The 21,855-nt window shown below is 41.9% G+C and overlaps 1 protein-coding gene across 1 annotated transcript in view; it reads left to right on the top strand.

Annotated features, from left to right (window-relative positions):
- RREB1 (ras responsive element binding protein 1) overlaps positions 1-21,855 on the top strand; it is a 142,441-nt gene that overhangs the window by 69,480 nt on the left and 51,106 nt on the right. Inside the window, 2 exon segments of the mRNA XM_054018267.1 lie at positions 2,619-2,708; positions 3,934-4,097. Coding sequence (XP_053874242.1) covers positions 2,619-2,708; positions 3,934-4,097 — 254 coding nt within the window.

The raw sequence follows: 21,855 nt of genomic DNA, 5'->3' as shown, positions 1-21,855 counted from the left end.
CAGCACTTTAATGTTGCTAGTGAAGACATACCCTTCGTGTTGCATTTTTAATTCTTCAGCGATGCTGCTTTTACAGAAGTGATGCTAAACTTTTTTGTCTGCATTGAGTTAGTCACTAGAATTCTGTGGTTAGCCACCCTTGATTTGGTTGACCTGTATTATGGTATGCAGTGTGTACTGTGTGAGCACTGGAGAAAGTTTGGGTTTTAGTTAATAATAAACTCCAGAGTCAATACTAATCAACTCTGGCTGAGCTATAATGTGTGTCTGATCTTTGCTTCAAGGTGAACCAGTAATTACTCTATCTTTTGTTAATTTGCTGATTCAAAGAGCAGGTAGTCTAGAAAGCAGCCTTCGAAACAATTAATTGTATCATGTAGAATTGTATCCTTAGCTAAAAAGGAAAAAGAAGTTGACTGATAATTTCACAGATATCTCTGGGGATTAAACACCATCTAAACTGTCAGCACAGCTGCAGGGATTTTCCTCACAACACTGTGTGTTTGTTCTCCCAGCCCTGAGCCAACTTTAACAGAGCTGCAGTATAACTGGAGTTGAACATTACTCCACAAACTGGTGGTGTGCAATAAAGTTGCATTTGTGGAGGGGAATATGTGTATTTTAATTACATATATATTCCATATGTGATATGTTCTACTGCACAGATTTGATCAGCTTTCTTGGGGATGTACAGATTTCAGAGAAACTTTTTTTTTTTTTCCCACTTGCCTTCTAATGTTTTTGCCTTCTAGTGTTTTGTGAACATCAAGTACATGAGGCGTTGGTCCATGTTATAGTGAAGTCTGCTGCAGAGAGTTGTGTATAGTAGATCTATAAACAGTGTGAGGATTTTTCTTTGTGTAGGAGAGAAGGCAAAAAAGGCTAATCATTGCAAATTAGATCACAAGTCTCATGCTTTTGGGATTTGAGATCAGTGTTATAGTTTACTCTGTTTGTTTGGGCTGAAAAGATGCAGAAAAATGGCCATTTGTCCATACAGAAAAGTCCTATTAGAGATTAATAGAAAATAACCATTATTTTTGAACAATTCTATAAAATTTAGTAGGGAAATTATATTCCCCTCTATAGGATGGTCTCCCCCTCCCCCCCACACCTGCTAAATAAAAAATCACCCCAGACAAACACAAACCAAAAAAAACCTATAGAGCAGTTACTGCTTTATTCAATTGCATGGGACTTCAGAATAATTTTCCGAGCACCTGATTGGCATCATCCACTTTTAAATTCTCTAGTACATAACCATAAGGGATTTTAGCCATCCACTTTTCAGTGGAATGGGCAACCTCCCTTCATGTGTATGTCATACATTCTGGAAAGTTTTTTATTTGACATCTCCAGTGAACTTTTTTAGAAAGAGGAAATGGGTGGACACGGACACATACACAGTATCTCTGATGGAGGAGCTATTCATCTTTTTTCATTATTGCACCAAGAATACTTAAAATAGCAGGCAAGAAAGTTCAAGTAGAACATACCTTTTTGCTATAAACATGATACTCACCAGCCGCAACACTGATGATTTTTGTGCATTCTTGAGATACCAGGGTTTAAATAACAAACATTGGGTCTTCCTGGTCGGTAGAGAGCTACACTGTTCTGCAGAAGAACCATGTTCAGTTTTCAGTCTCAGACACTCTTGCTTTTTAGTTGGTGGCTCAGATAATAACAATGCACTGTGCTTCTGTGGAGGGTTGTCGGTGATGTGCCTTTCGTCACTTAACAGCAGTTCTGGCCAACTAAGTGAAATTAATTTATTTCCACTTGGAGTCCCATTGCATCCTTGGCTTGGTGGTGGAGTCAATGTCTCAAGGGCGTACTTCATAATATAAAGCTGGATTCTCTACTCACTGTTCTTATTCTGGCTTGACCATAGTTACTCTGGTTCTCACCAGTGTGAAAGGAGAATAAGGTATATTGTGTTTGTTTGTGTTGCATATACTCCTGCATCATTACCTCTTGAAGGCTACAATTTCATCAGATCTTGCAAACTTAAGAAGGGTTGGCTCTGGCCCACATGTGGGTGGGATACTTCCAGGAAAAATCCAAGGTGCTCTAAAAAGTGGTGTTGGTGAGTCAGTAGGTGCAGCGCTTCCCTGTGCAAAGCAGTGTTATGTTAAAGGCACTGCGCTCCTGCACTGTCATTTGGATGAAATGTAAAATGTAGGCCCCTATGATTTGTTTAAAGATCTCATTGGTCCTTGTTGGAAGATTAGTGGCGTTAACCCTCACGTCTTGGCCAACTTCCAATTTGGGTACTGGTGCTCTGCTCACCTAAATTCCTTCTGGCAGTTTCAGCTGGTCACAATGGTTGCCTTCACTTCCTGTCCCAAACTGCTGTTGCAGAGTTGCTGTGAGCTGTGAAACAGCTGCTGCATGTCTGTGGTGGGTGAAGCGACCCATATTTGTAAATTATAAAGTTTCTGAAGCTTCCCTTAGGGATCTTTCAGGATGATGATTGTGTAAATACAAGTTGTTGTTCTGTTTTTTGAGAGATGTTTTTACGTTTCTTGCGTATGATTTCAATCCCCATCAATAGCTTTTGGGTTTCTCTACTTTTATGTTTGTGTGGTTTTTTTTCGTGTTTTTTTTTGTTACAGGAAACAAAAGAAGAGAAGTCTTCCTATACCTGTCCTCTGTGTGAGAAGATTTGCACTACACAGCACCAGCTAACTATGCACATTCGTCAGGTATGCTGACTACTTATCTTAATCGTTCTTTTATATTAAAGAGAGCACAGTGACTTGGAGAGAGAGATCCATTTTTCAGTAACAAAAATCATTCCTTGTCCAAACCCACTTTTCACATACATATTTGTGCCTTCCTATTTAAATTTATTTTTGGAATGCAAAAATGTTGTAGGGTTCTTTCCCCTCTACCCCAGCAATGAAATGTTTCCTCTTCAAGGAAGTTTAAAGTAATCTGAGGATTCAGAACAACATTTCCATTAGAAAGACGTGTCCTGCTTTTATTGTCTGTTTCACCATAGTCACCTTCAACACCCATGCAAATTAAGGACCATGAACACAGGAGCTATGAGCTCAGGTTGATATTGAAGCACTTCTGTCCTATGCAGAGTGCAGCAACTCTGGGAAGCTAGACAAAGAAGTGACTTTGCAAACAGCACCTTTTTTGTGGAGCTAAATGTCCTCCTCTTGCTTCTCTCTCTCTTTTTTTTTTTTTTTTTTTTTTGGGTAGGTAGTTTTGTAAAGGAGCTTTTGTCTTTTTTTCATAATAAGGAACAAAAAGATCTGTTTTGAACATTGAGGGTGTGGGTCACTTTCTGGTGTCCACTGGATAAATGTGTATTTCAGTTTTTCCTTTTATGCTAAAACATACAGTTTTAATTAGCCTCATCATCAACATATCACACTGATTTTAGTCTGTGTAAAGATCCTCATGTGGTGTTAATAACTAAGGGCCAGATTCTACCCTAAAAAGCACGTACATAGCCATAAAAATCTGGTGTCCATCCAATGGCAGAATATTGCTCTAAATTCTGTCACCTACTCATTTTAAACAAATGTAAATTGACACTTTCATGACAAAAATGCATAAATATTTTAAAATGATCTTTCAAGTTTAAACAACACCTCTCCTCTCCTCCCCCCACTCTGCCCTTAACCATTTGTGTCTGGATACCTTTTCACCCTCCTGCATTGCACTCTAGAGTGGATGTGCTGGACATGTTGCACAACATAGTAGGCCTACATCAGCCAGAAATTCCTGGTGTGGTTTTGTGGCAGCGAAGGGGTTAATAAAAAGAAAAGCATGTAAGGTTTACCTTTACGTTGAGTACCCTGCTAAGTAGCTCTTTACAAAAAAACACAACTACTTTTTTAGCTGTTACAGTTCTCTGATATTTCCTGGGCAGTTCATAGGAGGAATTCAATGAAAATCATTGCTTGCTTTTAGCATAACACTGACACTGGAGGGACAGACCATTCCTGCAGCATCTGTGGAAAGTCTCTGAGCTCAGCAAGCTCCCTTGATCGCCACATGCTGGTGCACTCAGGTGAAAGGCCTTATAAATGTTCAGTATGTGGACAATCCTTCACCACCAATGGGAACATGCACAGGTGAGTGCTGATCATGACACAGGAGCGTGGAAAGGATTGTGGAATGTGGGGGCATTATGTTTCCTTGGCAGGACTGTCAAGTAAGGAAAAGGCTTTTACGTGGGCAGGGAAGTATGGATTATGTATAGTGCATTATTGCTGAGAGAGAAACAAAGAAGGTGTGTGATGGTATGCTCTGTGTCACAATAATCCCCCAGAACTGCCAGAATGCTAGATTTTAGGATGATGTAAGAATTGGGGATGGGTTTTTAGCTCAATCAACTATGGGTACAAATAATATCTGGAAGTTCTACTTTCTTTTTGTTCAGGTGCCACAGAGGTTAGATTGTCATATAAATGGCTCTCGAGGAATAACATATGGGTTCAAATTTTAAAGGGGCAACAACCAGCCTCTTTACTTTGCAGCTTCAGTTTGGCAGATGTAAGAGGTTTCATATAGACATCTGTGTGATTTGTGGGTGGATTGTGTAGTTTAATATCTAAATACCCTCAGTAAGGGGCTTCTTCTTTGGCCTGTCCTTTTTTACATATTTGAATGCTCTAGTCTACTTCTTCACAAAGAATTTCCTAGGTCTATAACAGGTTGTCAAAATTAAAAGTTACTATAGTTTAGTTTATATATAATGATACATGTTGTTGACTGAGGAAGCAAAACACTTAATCACACCCACATTTTTGTCCCACACAATTACTTCATTCATTTGTATTGCTGTAACACCTAAAATATTCTAAGCACTTTCCAAATTCATAAGAAGATTAATTCCCTGTGTCAAAGAACTAAAGATTTACAAAGCCGCCCAACGAAAGACAGGTAAGGGGAAAGGGATATAAGTGAAGTGACCAGAGTGGTAGCAGGTGCACATCTTGCTAGTTCTTTGTGGGGGTTCAGGAGTATGTTCTTGTCTGTTTTTTCCTTTGGTTCGAGTGTGAGGCTTTGTCTATACTGGAACCTGAATGACAAAACATTTGTCGTTCGGAGGCATGACACACACACACACACACACACACCCCCGAATGACAAAAGTTTTACCGACAAAAAGTGAACAGCACTTTGTCAGCGGGAGCTACCACCGCTTGTTGGGAGTGGAAGTTTTTTGTCAGCGGGAGAGCCAACAAACAACGGCTACACTGCAGCTGTGTCGCTAAAAGGTGCATAGCGTAGACATAGCCTAAGTAGCTTTTTTTCTTTTTTTTTTTTTTTTGTAGGCAATGAAAAGCTGGGTTTTAAAGGAGTGATTTCAGTTAGGCAGAGGTAGAGCATAGATGAATTCTTGGCCAACATTTCTTTGACATTTTTCTTGCTGTTTTATCCTCTTTGCATGATGTGTATGCAGTTTAAAAAGATACTATAAAATTACAGTATTTTTGCATCTGTATCTGTGTGATTTGTATAATTTTCTGATTAGAAGGGGATGGGTCTGACGAGAGAGATACTAGCCTCTGCTGAGTGAAACTGGTAGCCATTGTAGCTGGCTGGTAGTTAGAGTTGCCTGGATGCTAGTTTCTGTGCTCCAAGGGGTTTATTGGGGGTTGGAATAGTGGAGTTGTAAACACATTGCTGAAAGTCTCCTATTTAAACATGGAAGAACTAAGTTTTCAAACTTGAATGCAGTTGGTATTAAGGCACCTAAAATGTTTATTTGGCTGATGAAATGCAGGATAAAAATTGGGCCCCTGATGTAATACTAGACACACTCATATGGCACATAAACTTAAAACTGTGTGCATATTTGCAAGGTTAGATTTTCTCCTTCTGTCTAATGTGATGCCAATAGAGGAACCATCTTCTCTCTTACACTCTCAGGTTGATGGTTTCATTTTCTGCTAGACTAACACTTTCCTGTATGTTGCCTTTTGACACGTCTCTCACATATTGTGTATCTGACACGGTACTCCCTGCAGTAGCAAAGGCAGGCTTGTTTGTTTTTGGTCTAAGATGTTGTGACGGGCAGCATTGGAGGGTGAGTTCTCTGCTTTGTTTATATCCATTTCCCAAACCTGGGGTCAAATGTGGAGGGTTTGCCATCTTTTTAGCTTTAATGTTCAGCATGTCTCATTATTTTTCTCCAGGGAACAGGAAGTTGGTTCTAGTCACACCAATGACCTCAATCTCTGATTTCCAAGTAGATGCTCTGTCTGTTAAGATACAGCTTGCCTGGCCAGCCAGAATGGGAAAATGCTAATTTAAAAGTTAGGTACAATTTCTCACAAGTAATTTCCAAAAGGTAAAAATTCAGGGAAAATTAGGTTCTGGGACAGAAACATGTTACTGATAAACATACAGTATTGGAATACATGATCTCTTTCATTTTATGCTGTAGTTACTTGTTTTAGTGCCCATGAAAAGTGATTGACAGACCTGATGATCCTTGAGCTAACCATAGAATGGGTACAGTGCCAGCAGAAGTGCTTGCTTACCAGCACTGCTCTCTTAATGTGCCTCCTTACTGGGCAGCAGGGATTGCCCTAGGGGTGAGATGGTACTTCAGATTCCCAGCCCACAAGCTTATCTCACTGCTGTGATTCACAGTGGGTGCATCTCCTGTCATTCTTTTGTGAGGTCATGTGTTAAACAGAACAAGTCATGTGCAAACCTGATCCCCAAGGAAGGGCAGATCAGCCAGAATGCAGGCTATGGTTGACTTAAGAAATGACTTCTCTAAAGGAAATAAATGTATCAAAACAATATCAATGCTTTGAATTTTTGTGAGGCTTTTCATTTAAGCCAAATAGAATGCAGTGCAGCAGCTATTTAGAGCATTAAGATGGGTCCACCAGGAATAGACGCCCTATAAACAGCATTTCCATTGTCTGATATCTGGGTGTAGGTTTGAGACACTAAACTTAAAAACGAACAAACCTTTTGAAGGCTCTTATTTCACTGCCCAATTTCAGACTGCAGCAGCTCAGTGAATGTTGCAGAAGTCTCACACTGGACTGATGTAGTCTGTCATTGCAGAAGATGATCTCAGACTACCCGCAGGGTGAAATCCTGCCCCTATTGAAGTAAATGGGGGGTTTGCCATTGATTTCAGAGAGGGCAGGATTGCAGCCTGGATGTTTTAAAGACGTTCTGCTTTATGATAGTAGTCCTCAGAAAATCAAACCACTGCATTAGAGTTCAAGCAGACAGATGATAAATGTGAAGAGAAATTACTATATGGCGCTATAATGCAAGCAGTATCAAAAGGTTTATTTTGCACATTGGGTACATCTCTCAAAACCAGGTACTTCTAGTTAAAGGCGGTCCAAAGAAAATTCTTTTATATGGATTTCAAACACAACTGTAGCATTGAGTCCAACAAGCCATAAATGAACGAGGGGAAAGGCTTTTCATCACATTACATTCCAAACTTACTTCTGTGTCACCTTTGCCAAGCGAAGATCCACTATGGCTTGCTAGCTCCCTCTTGGTGTGAAGCTCCTACGGGCACTCTGCACCTGCAGTTTGATGTCACCTGTACCTGTGCTCTGGGGGTGGGGGAGGAGGGGAGGGTAAGGCAAGTCCCCAATCCCCAGGATTGCACAGTTTTTCTAGTTTTCTTTTTAATATTTTGTGCTAAAAATAAGAATATTTAAAAGATGACAAAAAATGTGCCAAGTGGAGAGGGACGAGACTTTTATACCCTTATTGGCAGACTCCAATGATAGGTGTGATGGCAGGAGCAGAGATCATGCTGGGGTATCACACAGAGCCGGGAGCTAGTGATGTTTAATAGATCAGTAATTTGTGGACCTGCTGTAGAAGAAGAAAGGTAACTTTGAATGCTCCTTGCCCTGCATTGGAGTCTTGCCACCTAATACTGTATTTACCTAAAAGCCATTGAAAGTAAAGAAATGTGAATGCTGCATGTGTATATAAAGTGGTTTTTTTTGTTTTTTTTTTCCCCCCGTAAAATTAATTCATACCTAGCCCTATAATCTGACTTTCATAGTTGTCTGGCTTTTGTCCTAATCTTTACTCCAAACTTGTCGTAGCCTCCCTCATCTGCAGTCTAGCTTCTTTTACGTTTCTTGCTGGATGTATAGAGGCTATCCTTCTCAACCTTCAGAATAAATCTTCTATTTCTTTTCTGAATGAGTCATAGCCTCTGACTTCTTAAAGTTCCGACTCTGTCATCCTCCTTGACCTTACGCCCTCTCTCCACGAGTATAGCCGAACCGGTGCTAGAAGCTTAGAAAAAAACACTGTTTTAGCACTTCTTCTGAAGCTGAGGTGAACAGCGTGGCCTCGTTTTCTGAACTGGATGACTTTTGGTCAGCATTCTAAATGGGGAACTGTAACTGTCCTCTGGACTGAGTGAGTGAGGGCATCTTTGAGAGGTCTCTGTCATGGCTACCAGGCTGCTCAAAATGTCCTGCTACTTTGGAGCTCCCTACTGGAAGGCGCACTGTACAGCCTGAAGCACTGGGCCAGGTGCCCAACATGGAGCCTTCATCTGGAAGAGCTGTTCGGTTCAAGGAACAACAGTGAATGGCACATAGACACTGAAGGGAAGTTAATTTATTTTACTTTTATTTCTCTGAATGGGGCACTGACCCTGCTGAACTGCTGCACTTAATGGAGAAGGGTTGTTGAAGTGGGGGGGATCTCTCTGGGTCTGTCAGGGAGTGGAATTACTTGAGAGAGACGAGAGGTTGGAGGCTGCGTATTCCAATATGTATTTATTTCTGGGGAACACTGAAAAGAGTGAATCCATTTATTTCTTATGTCTTACAAAACACACACAACCCTATGGAGGAGTTTGTTATTAATCTTGTTCTTGAAAAGAACTAAAGAACTATTTTTCAAAATCGTATTAAGGTTGAGACATAAACCTGAAAATGCAGGCTGTCTTAACAGGAACAACAAGGAGTCTGGTGGCACCTTAAAGACTGACAGATTTATTTGGGCATAAGCTTTCGTGAGTAAAAACCTCACTTCTTCGGATGCCGAAGAAGTGAGGTTTTTACTCACGAAAGCTTATGCCCAAATAAATCTGTTAGTCTTTAAGGTGCCACCAGACTCCTTGTTGTTTTTGTAGATACAGACTAACACGGCTACCCCCTGATACTTGTCTTAACAGGGCCACTGCTATTTAGAGCATGCAGATCCACACATACTTGTGCTAGAAAGATGATGAGCAGGGTTTTTTTTTTCCCCTCTCATTCCCAGTGAATTAGTTATATGCTTACGCTTTACAACATTTACCCTGAAAGTGTGTGTGTGTGTGTGCGCGCGTGCGCGTAAGAGGGCTTTCTGTAGAGCTGAAAGCATAGGGACCTCAAATCCTGTCTGAAGAAGAGTCTGAAGTAAGTGTTGGAGTAGATAAATGTTATGATAGTATTTTAATCCATGCTCTCACTTTTGCCGTATCTGTATGTTGTTGGTGTATCCAATAATTAGCAGATGAAAACCTGGGGAAACTCTCAGGGCCTTGGCTTTGACAAGAAATTGAAAGTTGCAGCTCCCCAACCCTCAAAAACAAACAAAACAAATGAGTTGCTCTGCTAGTGTATTTGTGGTGCTATCTTTTATTAAGGGAACTTGGGGTGTCTAAAACTGCTTGCCTGACTTAATTCTGTGGTCAAGTTTTGCTGAAGCAAAACTTGTTAAGGACTCAATGTAGAAGTTGAAAATATCCCCAGAGCTTCCCCAAAATAGTTCCTTCTGGATAATAGGTCATCCTGCCCTGGATCCTCTTCCAGTTTTATGACTAGGATGGTCTGTACCCATCTATTTTAAATGGCATTTTTCTGTCTGTTAAAGACGAACTTTCCATAAAACTTGAAGGTTTAATAAAATGTAAATGTCAGAAGGTAAGTTCAATACATACTGGCTCCTTTCTTGACAGTCTCTGGTGGCTGTTAAAGATTCCGTAGCATGTTTTGAAAAGAATGGTGGGATGATCTAGGTATTTCAACCAAAAAAATTCTCCCATACAGTGCATACATGTATAAAATCTTGAAACTTAAGTAGAAGAGCAGAATTGCAGGAGCTTTGCTGTGGCAAACTGTTACAAAGACTTCTAGTCAAAGACGGCATTTTTTCTTTTAATCTTTGAGTTAAGAGGGCACTTCATCCATGTTGTTTTTTCTTCAGTGGCAATTTCCCCAAACTTCTTGAAAAGGATCAAGTCAGTGTGCAATGTCATAACTGCTGCTGTTTTTTGTTGTTGGGAATGATACAATTCTGCCTTCTGAGTAAGATATTTTTCAGAATCCATTCCTCCCCACTTTTGTATGTTTGAATGTTTTGAGAGCTTGAAAGCAGCTTTCATTTAAAATATGGGTGTATAAGTTCTTCATTAGTCAATGAGTGCAGTTTGTGAGGTTTACAAAACATTGGTTAAAAAATGAGTGAGACCACTTACTGTCCCTGAGCATAAACCATATTTCCTTTACTTTTTTAAAACATAGGTACATGCGTCAGGTACAGGGGTGTGTGTGTGCATACACTTTAGGTATTTGCACACAACTTTTGATTCTACAGACTCTCTTTCTGACCTTGCCAAAGCATCCTTTCTCTGCAACCCACCCATGAATTCCTCCAATGTTAATTATGGTGCTGGATCCCTTCTGGTGTGTATTATGTGCATTGTAGGTGCAGTGCATTAAATAGCATACAACCTCAAAGTATGTGGAGTCTGGATAGAATTTGTACAATCTCTGATTACACATGCAGTCCTGCATTTGTTTGATTTTTAGATAGCGTGTTGAGAAGATAATTTTTTTAGGCTCTACATAGTTAAACACAGTGACAAACTTTCTGCCTTTTAAAAAGGGGGAAGTACAGTGCAAAAACCACCTAAATGCAACATTCAGGTTGACGCTTCTTCAGAGCTGCCTAAGGCAGCGGTTCTCAACCAGTGGTCTGGGAGCCCCTAGAGGGCTGCGAGCAGATTTCAGGGGGTCTGCCAAGCAGGGCCAGCGTTAGACTTGTTGGGGCCCAGGGCAGAGAGCCAAAGCCTCACTGCATAGGGCTGGGGCCCGGAGCCCTGCCACCTGGGGCCCTGCCACCTGGGGTTGAAGTCGAAGCCTGAGCAATGTAGCTTCATGGAGGCCCCTGTGGCCCCAGGCAATTGCCCTGGCTTTTATATGTAGAAAACCAGTTGTTGTGGCACAGGTGGGCCCTGGAGTTTTTATAGCATGTTCTGGAGGGCCTCAGAAAGAGAAAAAGGTTGAGAACCCCAGGCCTAAGGGAAAATTCATAGGAATTGGACATTTAAAATTCTTAGGCAGTTTTGAAAAGTTCAGCCTACATGCCTTACAAATATATATGTAATTAAATATAATCAGTGATCATTTCACATCATCCATGGTACAGATATTTTGCACAAACAAATTAAGGCATTAAAATTAGCAGCATACAAAAGACTATATATGTGCAATATAGTCAAATTATATTTTCTGTATGACCATAATGAATTACCTGACTTTTGTGCATTTATAATAGATACAGCATTGCATTAGATTCTCCTTTGTATTTAGTTTTAGATCAACTCATGCATTGGGATGAGTCCTTGCTTAACTTCTGAGAAATTTTGGTTTACATGAAATTAAAACTGGACAGAATTCCTTAAACTGAACTAATTATGGAGGAGTGGGGCTAGTTGGACAAGTCATGTTTGACATGGTCTCGAACTCAGTCTTATGATGAATGTAGGATCATTGGCCAATATCAAGGTGCTGTGACATCAGCATATGAGAGAGGATAGACTTGTTCAGCATTTGCAGATGCCCTAATTCTTGAGCACTGCACAGTTAGAACTAATTGCTTCCAAAGTAACAGATGATTTTAATTATAGTTGTAGCAGAAAACTGAGACACAACACATTTGATTTTCTTTTTAATTTAAAAATGTGTTTTCGTTGAGTAATATGCAGTGTAAGTATAGTGAAAGCATGAACTGGGTGCAGACTAAAACTATCAGCAGGTATGCTCTGAGTAACTGGGGACCTATGAAGACTCCAAGTGAAGGACCGGGAAAACTGGCAGTGTTGTGAACACAGCAGTATAGCAGAAAGTGCTAGTGCCACTGAGTCTCAATAGTTTTACTATAAACCTTGCCGGTGCAGGATCAATAAAAACTGAGCGCGCACACACACACACTCACTCACTCACACTCTCTCTCTCTCTCTCTCTCTTAAATAAAGCCTCTAAAGGAGCTGTTGTGGTCAGTCATGTCCAAGTACGCAACAGTTCAGGGGACCTTAAGAGCTTTAGGGAGATGTCATGATTACAGGTATGTCATACTCCACTTACTGCCGTTGAAATATCACCCTCCTCTTCAATTATTATTAAAGAGCTGTGAAGTTAACACAAACACTCATATTGGAGTCTGATTAGAATCCAGAAAAGCAAGGAAGTTCAGAGTTAAGGTTTATACTCTGTCCTTAGTTAGCTCAATTGTTCTTGAGAACTGAAGCATATACAATAAGCAGCATTATATTTGCATATCCAGGCTTCTTCAGTTCTTGAACATACAAGTGAGTCAAGGATGCTCTAAGTCTACAGAGTGGGTGTGTGGTCTCAGACCCTCTAATTTACGTAAATCTGGTCTTGGTCACTGTAAGACTGTCTTACACTTTTGTGCACTGCTGGCAATAGGTTTGGGTGTCTGGTTTGCATGTGTGTGTAATGGGGAAGATGATCTGGAATACAGGGGTAATACCAATTTCATCACAGGTAATAACATAAATCTCCATACAATAGCATGTATTCAGCATAGCTTAGTGCTGCTTTGTTTCCCATGTCACAGTTCAAACGAGAACATGCCACTTGGCATAGTAGATTCTAGTCACCGATCACATGGCTCCTTTAGACCTTTATTTATCTTCATAAGTACCTGCCCAGGAGTAACACCTGCTTTAGGGGTTTAGTATTCTGCCTGCTCAGGAAAGTTGCCTCCACTCTCCATCTTTAACACAAGACTGCAAGAAAAGATAGAATACCAGCTCTAGAGATTTAAGAATCTCTTTGGGACTTGGAAGCTGTTTGTCTTTTGCTTTAATCCCAGCATTATAGGATTTTTCTGTAGACCTAACATTTTAAGGACAAATGGCAATATGCCATGTTGCAGATTTTTAACAAGATGGAACAGGTGAGGAAATAGATCAATATACCAAGCACTAAAAATGCGGGTTGTTGGGGAGGTTTACGAGGAATGTTCTCTGCATGTTGGAATACATCCTTTGTATATGTGGAGGTATGTGTACAAAAATATATATTGCTGCAATACCTAATGTGTAGGACTTCTCCGTCGACATAGCTACTGCCTCTTAGGGAGGTGGAGTACCTACACCAATGGGAGAAGCTCTCCCATCAGCGCAGGTAGTGTCTTCACTAAACGCTACGGCACTGCAGCTGCAGTGCTGTAAGTGTAGACACAGGCCCTAAGAGAATAAGGAGGAAAACCTTTGTCACTATCTTAAACTGTGTTTTTTGTACTGGCAGTAGTTCCACCTTAATGCATGTCTAGCTTTAACTCCCCCTTCCCCTCCCACTCCCCAATATGTAAGCTGCCCAACCTGTTCTGGTTTAGCATGCTGGAACTAGCAAACCTCAGAATATAGGCATTCATTGTCAGCTTCTCCTTTGTTTATTTTTTTTTAAAAAGCCATTCATTAGCAATAAATTGTTTCTTAAAAACAGAAGAAGACTGGAGACAAAAAAACTCAGCATTTGGATTCATGAAACAGCAGCAGTCTGATTCTGGCATGCTCATTTTTCCACTATGCTACTTGTCTGCATATTACACCTAATACATAGGTGGCTGGCTTTCAGTATGGGGAAGATGCCTATTTATGTAAACTGACAGTGCCATTATATATTAAGTAGGTGGGTTGTACTTGGTATACAAATATTGCTTTATCTCCCATTAGGGGATCTACTGGTATTCTTGCCAGTCCAAGCTGAGAGAGTAAGCTCTTGTGCGGCCTTATCCACAGCCCATTGAAGACTCTTATTGATTGCATTGAGCTCTGGCTCAGGTCTATGTCCAGTGACTCCTCTGACCAAACTCTCCAGTATGTCTAGACTCGAGAAAGCTGTCCTAGGAAGAGGAAGACAAGCAACCCTCCCTGCTGTTTTAAAATAGAGGCACCTGTATTATTTTGGCAGGTGACACCTCTTCAGTGGCAAACTTGAAATTGATGAGTAAGGCTACGTTTTAGTCACAGATATTTTTAGTAAAAGTCATGGACAGGTCATGGGCAGTAAACAAAAATTCACGTCCCGTGACCTGTCCATGACTTGTACTATATACCCCTAACTAAAACTTGGACCGGGGGTGCTCTGGGGAGGGAGGAAGGCCGGGGGGGGGGGAGCATGGGTGCTGGGGCAGGGGGAGGGTTTGTGGGGCTGGCAGGCTCCCTACCTGGCTTCGCACAGCTCCCCAGAACCAGACAGCATGTCCCTGCAGCTCCCTTCAAAGGGTTGGAAGGCCAGGAAGCTCCTTGCGCTGCCCTGGCCCCCCACCACTGGCGCTGGCTCCACAGTTCCCATTGGCCAGGAACCGCAGCCAATGGGAGCTGCAGGGGGGAGTGCTTGCAGGCAGGGACAGCGCACAGAGTCCCCGACCCCTCCGCCTAGGAGCTGCAGGGACATGCTGGCCGCTTCTGGGGAGCCCCTCTTGAGGTAAGCACCGCCCCAACCCCCAGCCCTGAGCCCCCTCTTACACCCAAATTACTGCTGCTGCTGGGTGGGGGTACAGTGGCCTGAGACTGCCTCAGCAGCGGCCTCTCCAGAAGTCACGGAGGTCACAGAAAGTCATGGAATCCGTGACAGACACACGGCCTTAATGATGAGATGTATCAGTCGTCTACATCTGCACTGACTGCATCCAAGTTCATATCCCTAGAGCAGAAGTTCCCAAACTGTGGTTGGTGTTCCACAGTGCAATGTCTGGTGGCCCATAGAGAGCAGACTAGTTTTGTGGTGCTGGCACTCCTGTTTCCAGCTGATAAATTTTATTAAAAGACAGCTAAGAAATTTATTAAATATGTTCTTAACATTACTTTCCCACACAGGCAATTGTGGTTACCACAAGGATGCTATGGGATCACACATGGGAGAAATAGGTGGGCCAGAGAGTCAGGAGTGGGAGGGAAGGTGGTCTACAAGAAATTCCTCTATTAGGATGTGGTCTGCAGTGTGTGGGGGGGGAAAGGCTTGAGAATCTCTGCATAGAGTTGATTTGTTTCCCCTCCTCCTCAGCAGTCATTGATTTATACCACTGGCATGATAGTGCAGAGATCTTGTTTTGTCTAGAATGTGGTTTTGTAATATAGTGCATTTTCCTTGGGATTTTTTTTTAATTTTATTCCCTTTGTAAAGCACGTTCAGCGTTTGCGTGTACTGTTTCTTTTCTGTGCCAAACGATATAACAAGTTGTTCTGTGCTGTTTGCCATTAGCAATACTCAATGGCAAAATGCTAGAGGGCAGTGAATGGAGTAGGCTATGTCTGATTCTGGACATAGTTGCTCATCATGTTGGTTTATTTTTAACGAATAAAAATTTTTCTCAGATTTCTTTACCATGGTTTATTTTGAAGGGGGATAAAACTTGCAGTGTTCTGTATTTGTGCTGAAATTAAAGCTGCTTTAATTGCTCTCTCCTTCTTAAATCTATTTTTAATGGGAATGTCTTAAGACATTGAATAGAAACAGCCAAATGTGCAGGTCAGTGGCTAGGCTTATATGCATATGTGGTTAATAAACACAGCACAAATAGGGATGTCTTACAAAGCTTGCAGAATCAGAAGACCCTGTTAAAGAGTGTCATGTGTTTAACTCCGCCCCTCAGTAAGCAGAGTTTCTTTCATCTACAAAGTCACCATATGTCATTTGTCATTGTTAATGTGGCACAGCCTGAATTACTGAAAGGTGCCTCTAAGCCAGTTAGGTGGGGCAGCATTGGGAAGCTCACACTGAATTTCCACCATCTCTCTCTCTGCTTGTGCATTGCGTGATTACAATTGCAAATGAACCTCTTTCCCCTTTGGGAAAACTGGCTTTAAAAGCATGTACAGGGCAGGCTGCCACTACTGAATCACTTCACTATTGCAGCAGCATCAGGCATGTAGTTTTGGAATAGCTGCCTCCTTTTTTCTTTTCTTTTCTTTTCTTTTCTTTTCTTTTCTTTTTCCTGAGGTGTTATGACAACACTTTTGGTAGAGAGCAGAGATAATGTCAAGCAAAGATGGGAGTTCATTTGTATCCATCTAAACCTGGTTGAACTTGCTGACTTCAGTATAGCAAGTTGGTTGTTTAGATATTTATTAATACAACATATACGGGTCTGCTTTACAGAAATAGTACTTTTTCCCCTTTTTGTTTTGTAGATCTCTCTCTCACACACATTTCTGCTATTTTTTTTATTTTTGACAACAAAAAAATTCTTCTCTTGGGTAAAACTACTAAAATATAAGCATGTGTGTGGTTGTGTATCATACACTCTAGCTATAATGTATATTGGCAGACTTCAGAAAGCTTTATGTTGTATGGCATTGACTACAATTCACAGGCTTACTGGTATCTCCATTAAGGAATTTATTGACCAGAATCGGAAATTAATCATGAGCAGCTTTTGCAAACATGGAGCTTTCAAATAGACTTGATAGTTCTAAACCATTAGAAATATTATCATAAGGATGATTTTTGAAATGGCGTTGTGGGGTTTCTTTGTTTTTGCTTTTGTTTTGCTCTGTTAGAGCTGTCTTGGGGGGCTGGCCCAAGATTGTGGAATGAACTGCCCCAGGAACTAAGGACCATCACACACCTCCCCACTTCCTGCTTTAGGTGCAAGGCGCATTTCTTTGGCCTTGCCTTTTCTAACACACGGATAGCTCTGTGTGTGTTTTGCGTGCACGCGCAATGCAAAATAAAACATTCAGCTGCACACACTTCTCCCCCTCAGGAGAGGATGAGAGAACAAACCCATGACAGATGTTAGCCATATTGCTTAATGCATATTGGAAGTCACTCAGATACTACAGTGATGAGTATAAGAATCTAGATAGAATAGAATAGATAATTGTCTATTGTTGTTTATTGTTTGTATTATTGTACTATCCAGGGGCCCTAGTCATGAACAAGGACTGCATTGTGCTAGGTGCTGTACAAACATAGAAAAAAAAGACACCAAAGAATAGACTTTAGCCTTAGATTTACCACCGCCCTGCATAGGACTCTTTCAGCAGTGGCCTTTAAACCATTTGGAGAATTTGGAACTAGACACATTCTGATGAGCATTTCTTTGGCTTGGCAGTCTTGACAGTGTTTATAAGCGGTGTTTAAACTAAGGTTTTCCCTAGCCTGTCAGGCCCCGATCCTGCAATGAGCTCCATGCTGGAGGACTCTGCCACTTGCTTGGAGCCCTGTTAAGTTCAGCAATGCTTCATGTGGGTGAAGGTCTCCCCCTGGACAGAGCTCAGTGCAGGATCAATCGGGGTTGTACTTCAAAGTAAACTAAGAGCCCAGTGTTTTTAAAAAAAACAAACATCAAACATAAATGAAATACCCTGCTGTTTATAGCCATGGTTAACTGCTCTGAACTTAGAGCGAGCAAGTGCTTCTAACATAACTCTTCCCTGACCTGTTTGCCACACCCAACTCTTCTGCTGAGGTCACTTTGCTCCAGTGTATTGTCTTAGGTTTCTTATTAGCTTCGCCATAGCCACACAGAGTTCTCTCACTATTAGTTGCTCCTTGCCGATCCTAGCCATTAATCATTCAGTACTGTGTGAATACTTGAAATAAAAGCAAAAATCTCGGCATTGAAATTTCTCATCGGTGTTAGTAGAGTTTTCACAAGGTGGTTGGGGTTTTGGCATCAGAATGTCTCTGAGTTTACTAAGTGTTTTGGGAGGATCTGAATAGCAACTGTTGTCATTGATAAGCTGTTAGGAAAAACAAAACAAAAACCCTTCCAAATACCAGTCATATTTCATTTCAGAATTAGCTACATCTTTCTGAGCCCAGCGATTACAGCTGACAGTGTTGAATGAATTAGACTCTCCTAAGTAGTGGCTGCTTGTAATTATTAGGACTGAACATATATTGTCAATACAAATTGATGACTTAACATGTTTTGACAAACAAACAACTGGAGGTTTAACTCCGGTATATAGTGTTACTGTACTTTGGAGTTAAGCTCTAGTCATCTTCACAACCAGGCTTTGGGGGAGGGCTAACAGTCTTTGTATTGACTGCTGGCTCCTGAAAACACTGCTGCACAAGCCCATTTTGTATTTGTTTGGGTTTTCCCCCCTCTTGCTTCAAATGACAGCAATGAATCCATACAATAAAATGTTTTTGTCTTTTATATTTTTTAGGACACTTGGATAAAGTTTGAACTGCCAAGCAGAATGAAATAATAATAATTGCACAGACGTTTTGAGCTGGAAATGTGTCAAAATAGGTCCTGGTTTTGATATGAGTGGAATTAAAGTTGGCACTCTGTCGCTCTTGAGCCACTTTTCATCCCATGGAAGGACAAAAAGAGCACAATGGGCCAAAACCTGGCCTGTTTAAATCCTTAGCACTTCATTTGAATTTAATGTGGTTGTGCAGGATTGAAATCCGGGTGAAACTGGCCTTTTTTTATATAATTGTATATATGTCCTCTGTTGTGGAATATTGAAAGTATGTGGTTTTGATTTTGTTTTGGTCAATTTATTAACGTAAACTAAAATAATAGTACACTGAAGGTAATTAGGGAAGAGAATTATCAGAATAAGTAGCAGACCATACAGTAATTTTTTTCAGCTACATTGTAGTCAGGGCAGCTAGACCTACTGTCCATCTGACCAGTTTACATCTCCACAGAATGCTGAGCTTACTAGATTGGTAGATGTTGAAGAGTGTTTCGCTTTGAAGAATAATTTCTATGATATAGGTGGTAGCTTATGAAAGAAGCCATTTTCAACATGGCTGATTTTATTCTCACTCTAACTGCTTACCAGAATATTTAGATGGCTATATATACTGCAATAATATACGGCGGTTTTACACTTGTTGTTTTCAGATAGATGTCAGATATATGGGTACCCTCCATATCTTTTTGAGGTCAGATTGTGATCCGGCATTCAGAAATCAAATGAGGGGAGAAAAGGCCTCTCGCAGTGCAGTGGGATGTATGGTACATAAAGTGGTAAAGTGAAGAAAGCTTTAGAGAAGTGGTATAGAATAATGTGTGGACTGTGAAGCGTGGACGTGATACTGGCAAACAATCACTCTGAATTGGTAATGGCTAGTTTTACTTTCCTTCATTGTTTCCAGAGCAGTGAGGGAAAGGGTGTCCTGCCTATACATTTGCTAACCGTGTGCTCGGCAATTAATCAGGATTTTTGAGCCTGGAACTTTCTCAACCATCTTTCACTGAAAGTGCCTCCTGGCTTTCCTGTGGATTTGCTGTTCTTCTTCAAGCAGTGTCCCTATAGGTGCTCCTCATGAGGATGTGTGCACACCTGTGCGTTCTTGACTAGTGATTTTTGTCAGCTGTGTCCGCGGGTCCACAGCTGTGCCCTAGACCCCCTGTGCTCCAGCACAAGGGTATATCAGGAGGGGCGGACCCATCACCACTGCAGTTCCATCTCAGCCATATGCAGCTTGAGACGGAGCATTGTGGTGTCCATTTAGCTAGCCATCCAGCTTGCTACACCCGTCGCTCATTTATTCCTTATTTCATAGGTTTTATTACATCATTCTGTTATTTTGCACAGTTTGTGGTTTTGAGGGGATGGGATTCTCCTTCCCCTTTTTTCTTTGCGGGATGTGGGCTTTTATTGATTTTTCTTGGGCTTTGACCCACAGCCTTGAGTTCAGGTTACACCCAAGACCCCAGGCGCCAAACCTTGCCAGACCTGCAGTAGGTCTTTTCCCCTTGGCAACAAAAATTTAAGCTGCCTTCTCCATGGCCTAAGGGCTAGTCTACACCGACAACACAAAAGCGCTGCCGCAGCAGTGCTTTAACGTGGCTTGTGTGGTCATAGCAGAGCGCTGGGAGAGAGCTCTTCCAGCACTCTTAAAAAAACCACATCCACGAGAGGCGCAGCTACTAGCACTGGGAGCACGGCTCCCAACACTGGTGCACTGTTTACACTGGCGCTTTACAGCACTGAAACTTGCTCAGGAGGGTGTTTTTCAAGGTTTCAAGAGCAGATCTAAGAAAATGAGGGAAGAACAAGGTAATGGAGTGCTCTCTGAGTCACCCCATATACATCAGATCTGCCAGCCACCACTGCTCCAGTGGTAGACAAAGATCCTGGGGGCCCTGTGGCACCACCCAGGCCTTCTAAGAAGAAAAGACCCCATAGTCTGGAATGGGATAAGAAAAGGGGAAAGTCATCCCCTCAGTCTGGGTCTCAGAAGCAATGGGCAAAGAAGCTGCCTACTGAGATGCCTCCGAGAGTAGCACCAACATCGACACCGGACTCAGTGCCTTTGAAACAGGTGGCTCCAGAGTCAGTACAAAACCTTTGTCATGCACTGTTTGTTCTTCGATACCGTCTCTATTGCTGCCTGACATATTGACTCCAGAGGATCTCTATCTGGGGTCCCTGGTAGCTTCCAGATGTCTGTTCCATGGGGACCTTTGCACCCTGGGAGAGCCTGAATGTGCACTTTCTCCCGCTTTTTTGACCCATTAGTCAAGGGTCATGAGCTATCTCCCACTCCAGATCTTACGCTGCACCTCTCCCCTCTGCCTCCTTTATGGGGATCATCTCTCCCATTGTCTACCTCTCTGGGAGCTCATCACCTCAGAGAGATGGATCCTGGAGGTGATTTCTTCAGATTATTCCATTCAGCTCTCTACCAGACCCAACCCTTGGGACTGCTTTCAATGAAGCTGTTCTACAATCTGTACTGAATCCGCCTGTTCAGCACCCTTCTCCATGACAGAGGTACTGCTCAGGAGCCACCTGATGTGGAGCACCCATAGGGACACTGCTCGAAGAAGAGAAGGTTACTTACCTTGTACAGTAAATGGAGTTCTTTAAGACGTATCTCCTGTGTGTGCTCAACTACCCTCCCTCCTTCTCCTTTGCCTGGGAGTCTCTTGTTAGACTTTGCGGATTGAGAAGGAACTGGAGTGGTGGTGGATCTGCCCCCTGCCTGTGTACCCTCATGTGATGGTGTGTAGGGCCCAGGCACGAACCTGCAGACAAAAATCTCCGATCCAGAGTGCACCGGGACACACACAGGTCCTGACATAGAGCACCCAGAGGGGCACCCATCTCGAAGAACTTCAGTTACTGTACAAGGTAAGTAAGCTCCCTTTCCTTTGGTCAGACCTGCCTTGGACCAGCCTATCCTAACTGACAAGCGGTCCTGCTCATGCCAAAGAAGTAAAAGAAGAGGGACTTTAACCCCGGGCACTAGTCAGAGGCCACAGTCATCACCTTTTTATTCCGTCACACCCCCAATCCACTTCAAAGGATATTCCTGGCTCTTGTGGGGGTATTAAAATCTTCAGAGAGCTTATCTTTTGAACACACACAACCTCTGCATTTTCTACACTTCTCCCTGAAACTTTAGGCAGTGCCCTTTCTGGAGGTCAGATCATGACCAGTAGGGACCACTGGTGCAAGCTTTTCTCAGGAGTTGCCTCTGTGACATACTCAGCCAATGTCATACCAGCAGAGAAAACAGAAAAACAAAACAAAAAACAACAACCAAAAATAGCAAAACTAGAGAGAGTCACTTTTTTCACTCTTTCTTCAATAGTAGCAGTGCTGGATTACTCACATGTTACTCTCCTGAAACCATATCTTGT

The sequence above is a fragment of the Malaclemys terrapin genome, chromosome 2 (genome assembly GCF_027887155.1).
Source record: "Malaclemys terrapin pileata isolate rMalTer1 chromosome 2, rMalTer1.hap1, whole genome shotgun sequence".
NCBI classification, from domain to species: domain Eukaryota; kingdom Metazoa; phylum Chordata; order Testudines; family Emydidae; genus Malaclemys; species Malaclemys terrapin.
Note: the sequence above shows the minus strand (reverse complement) of the source record. Positions and strands in the feature narration are given on the sequence as shown.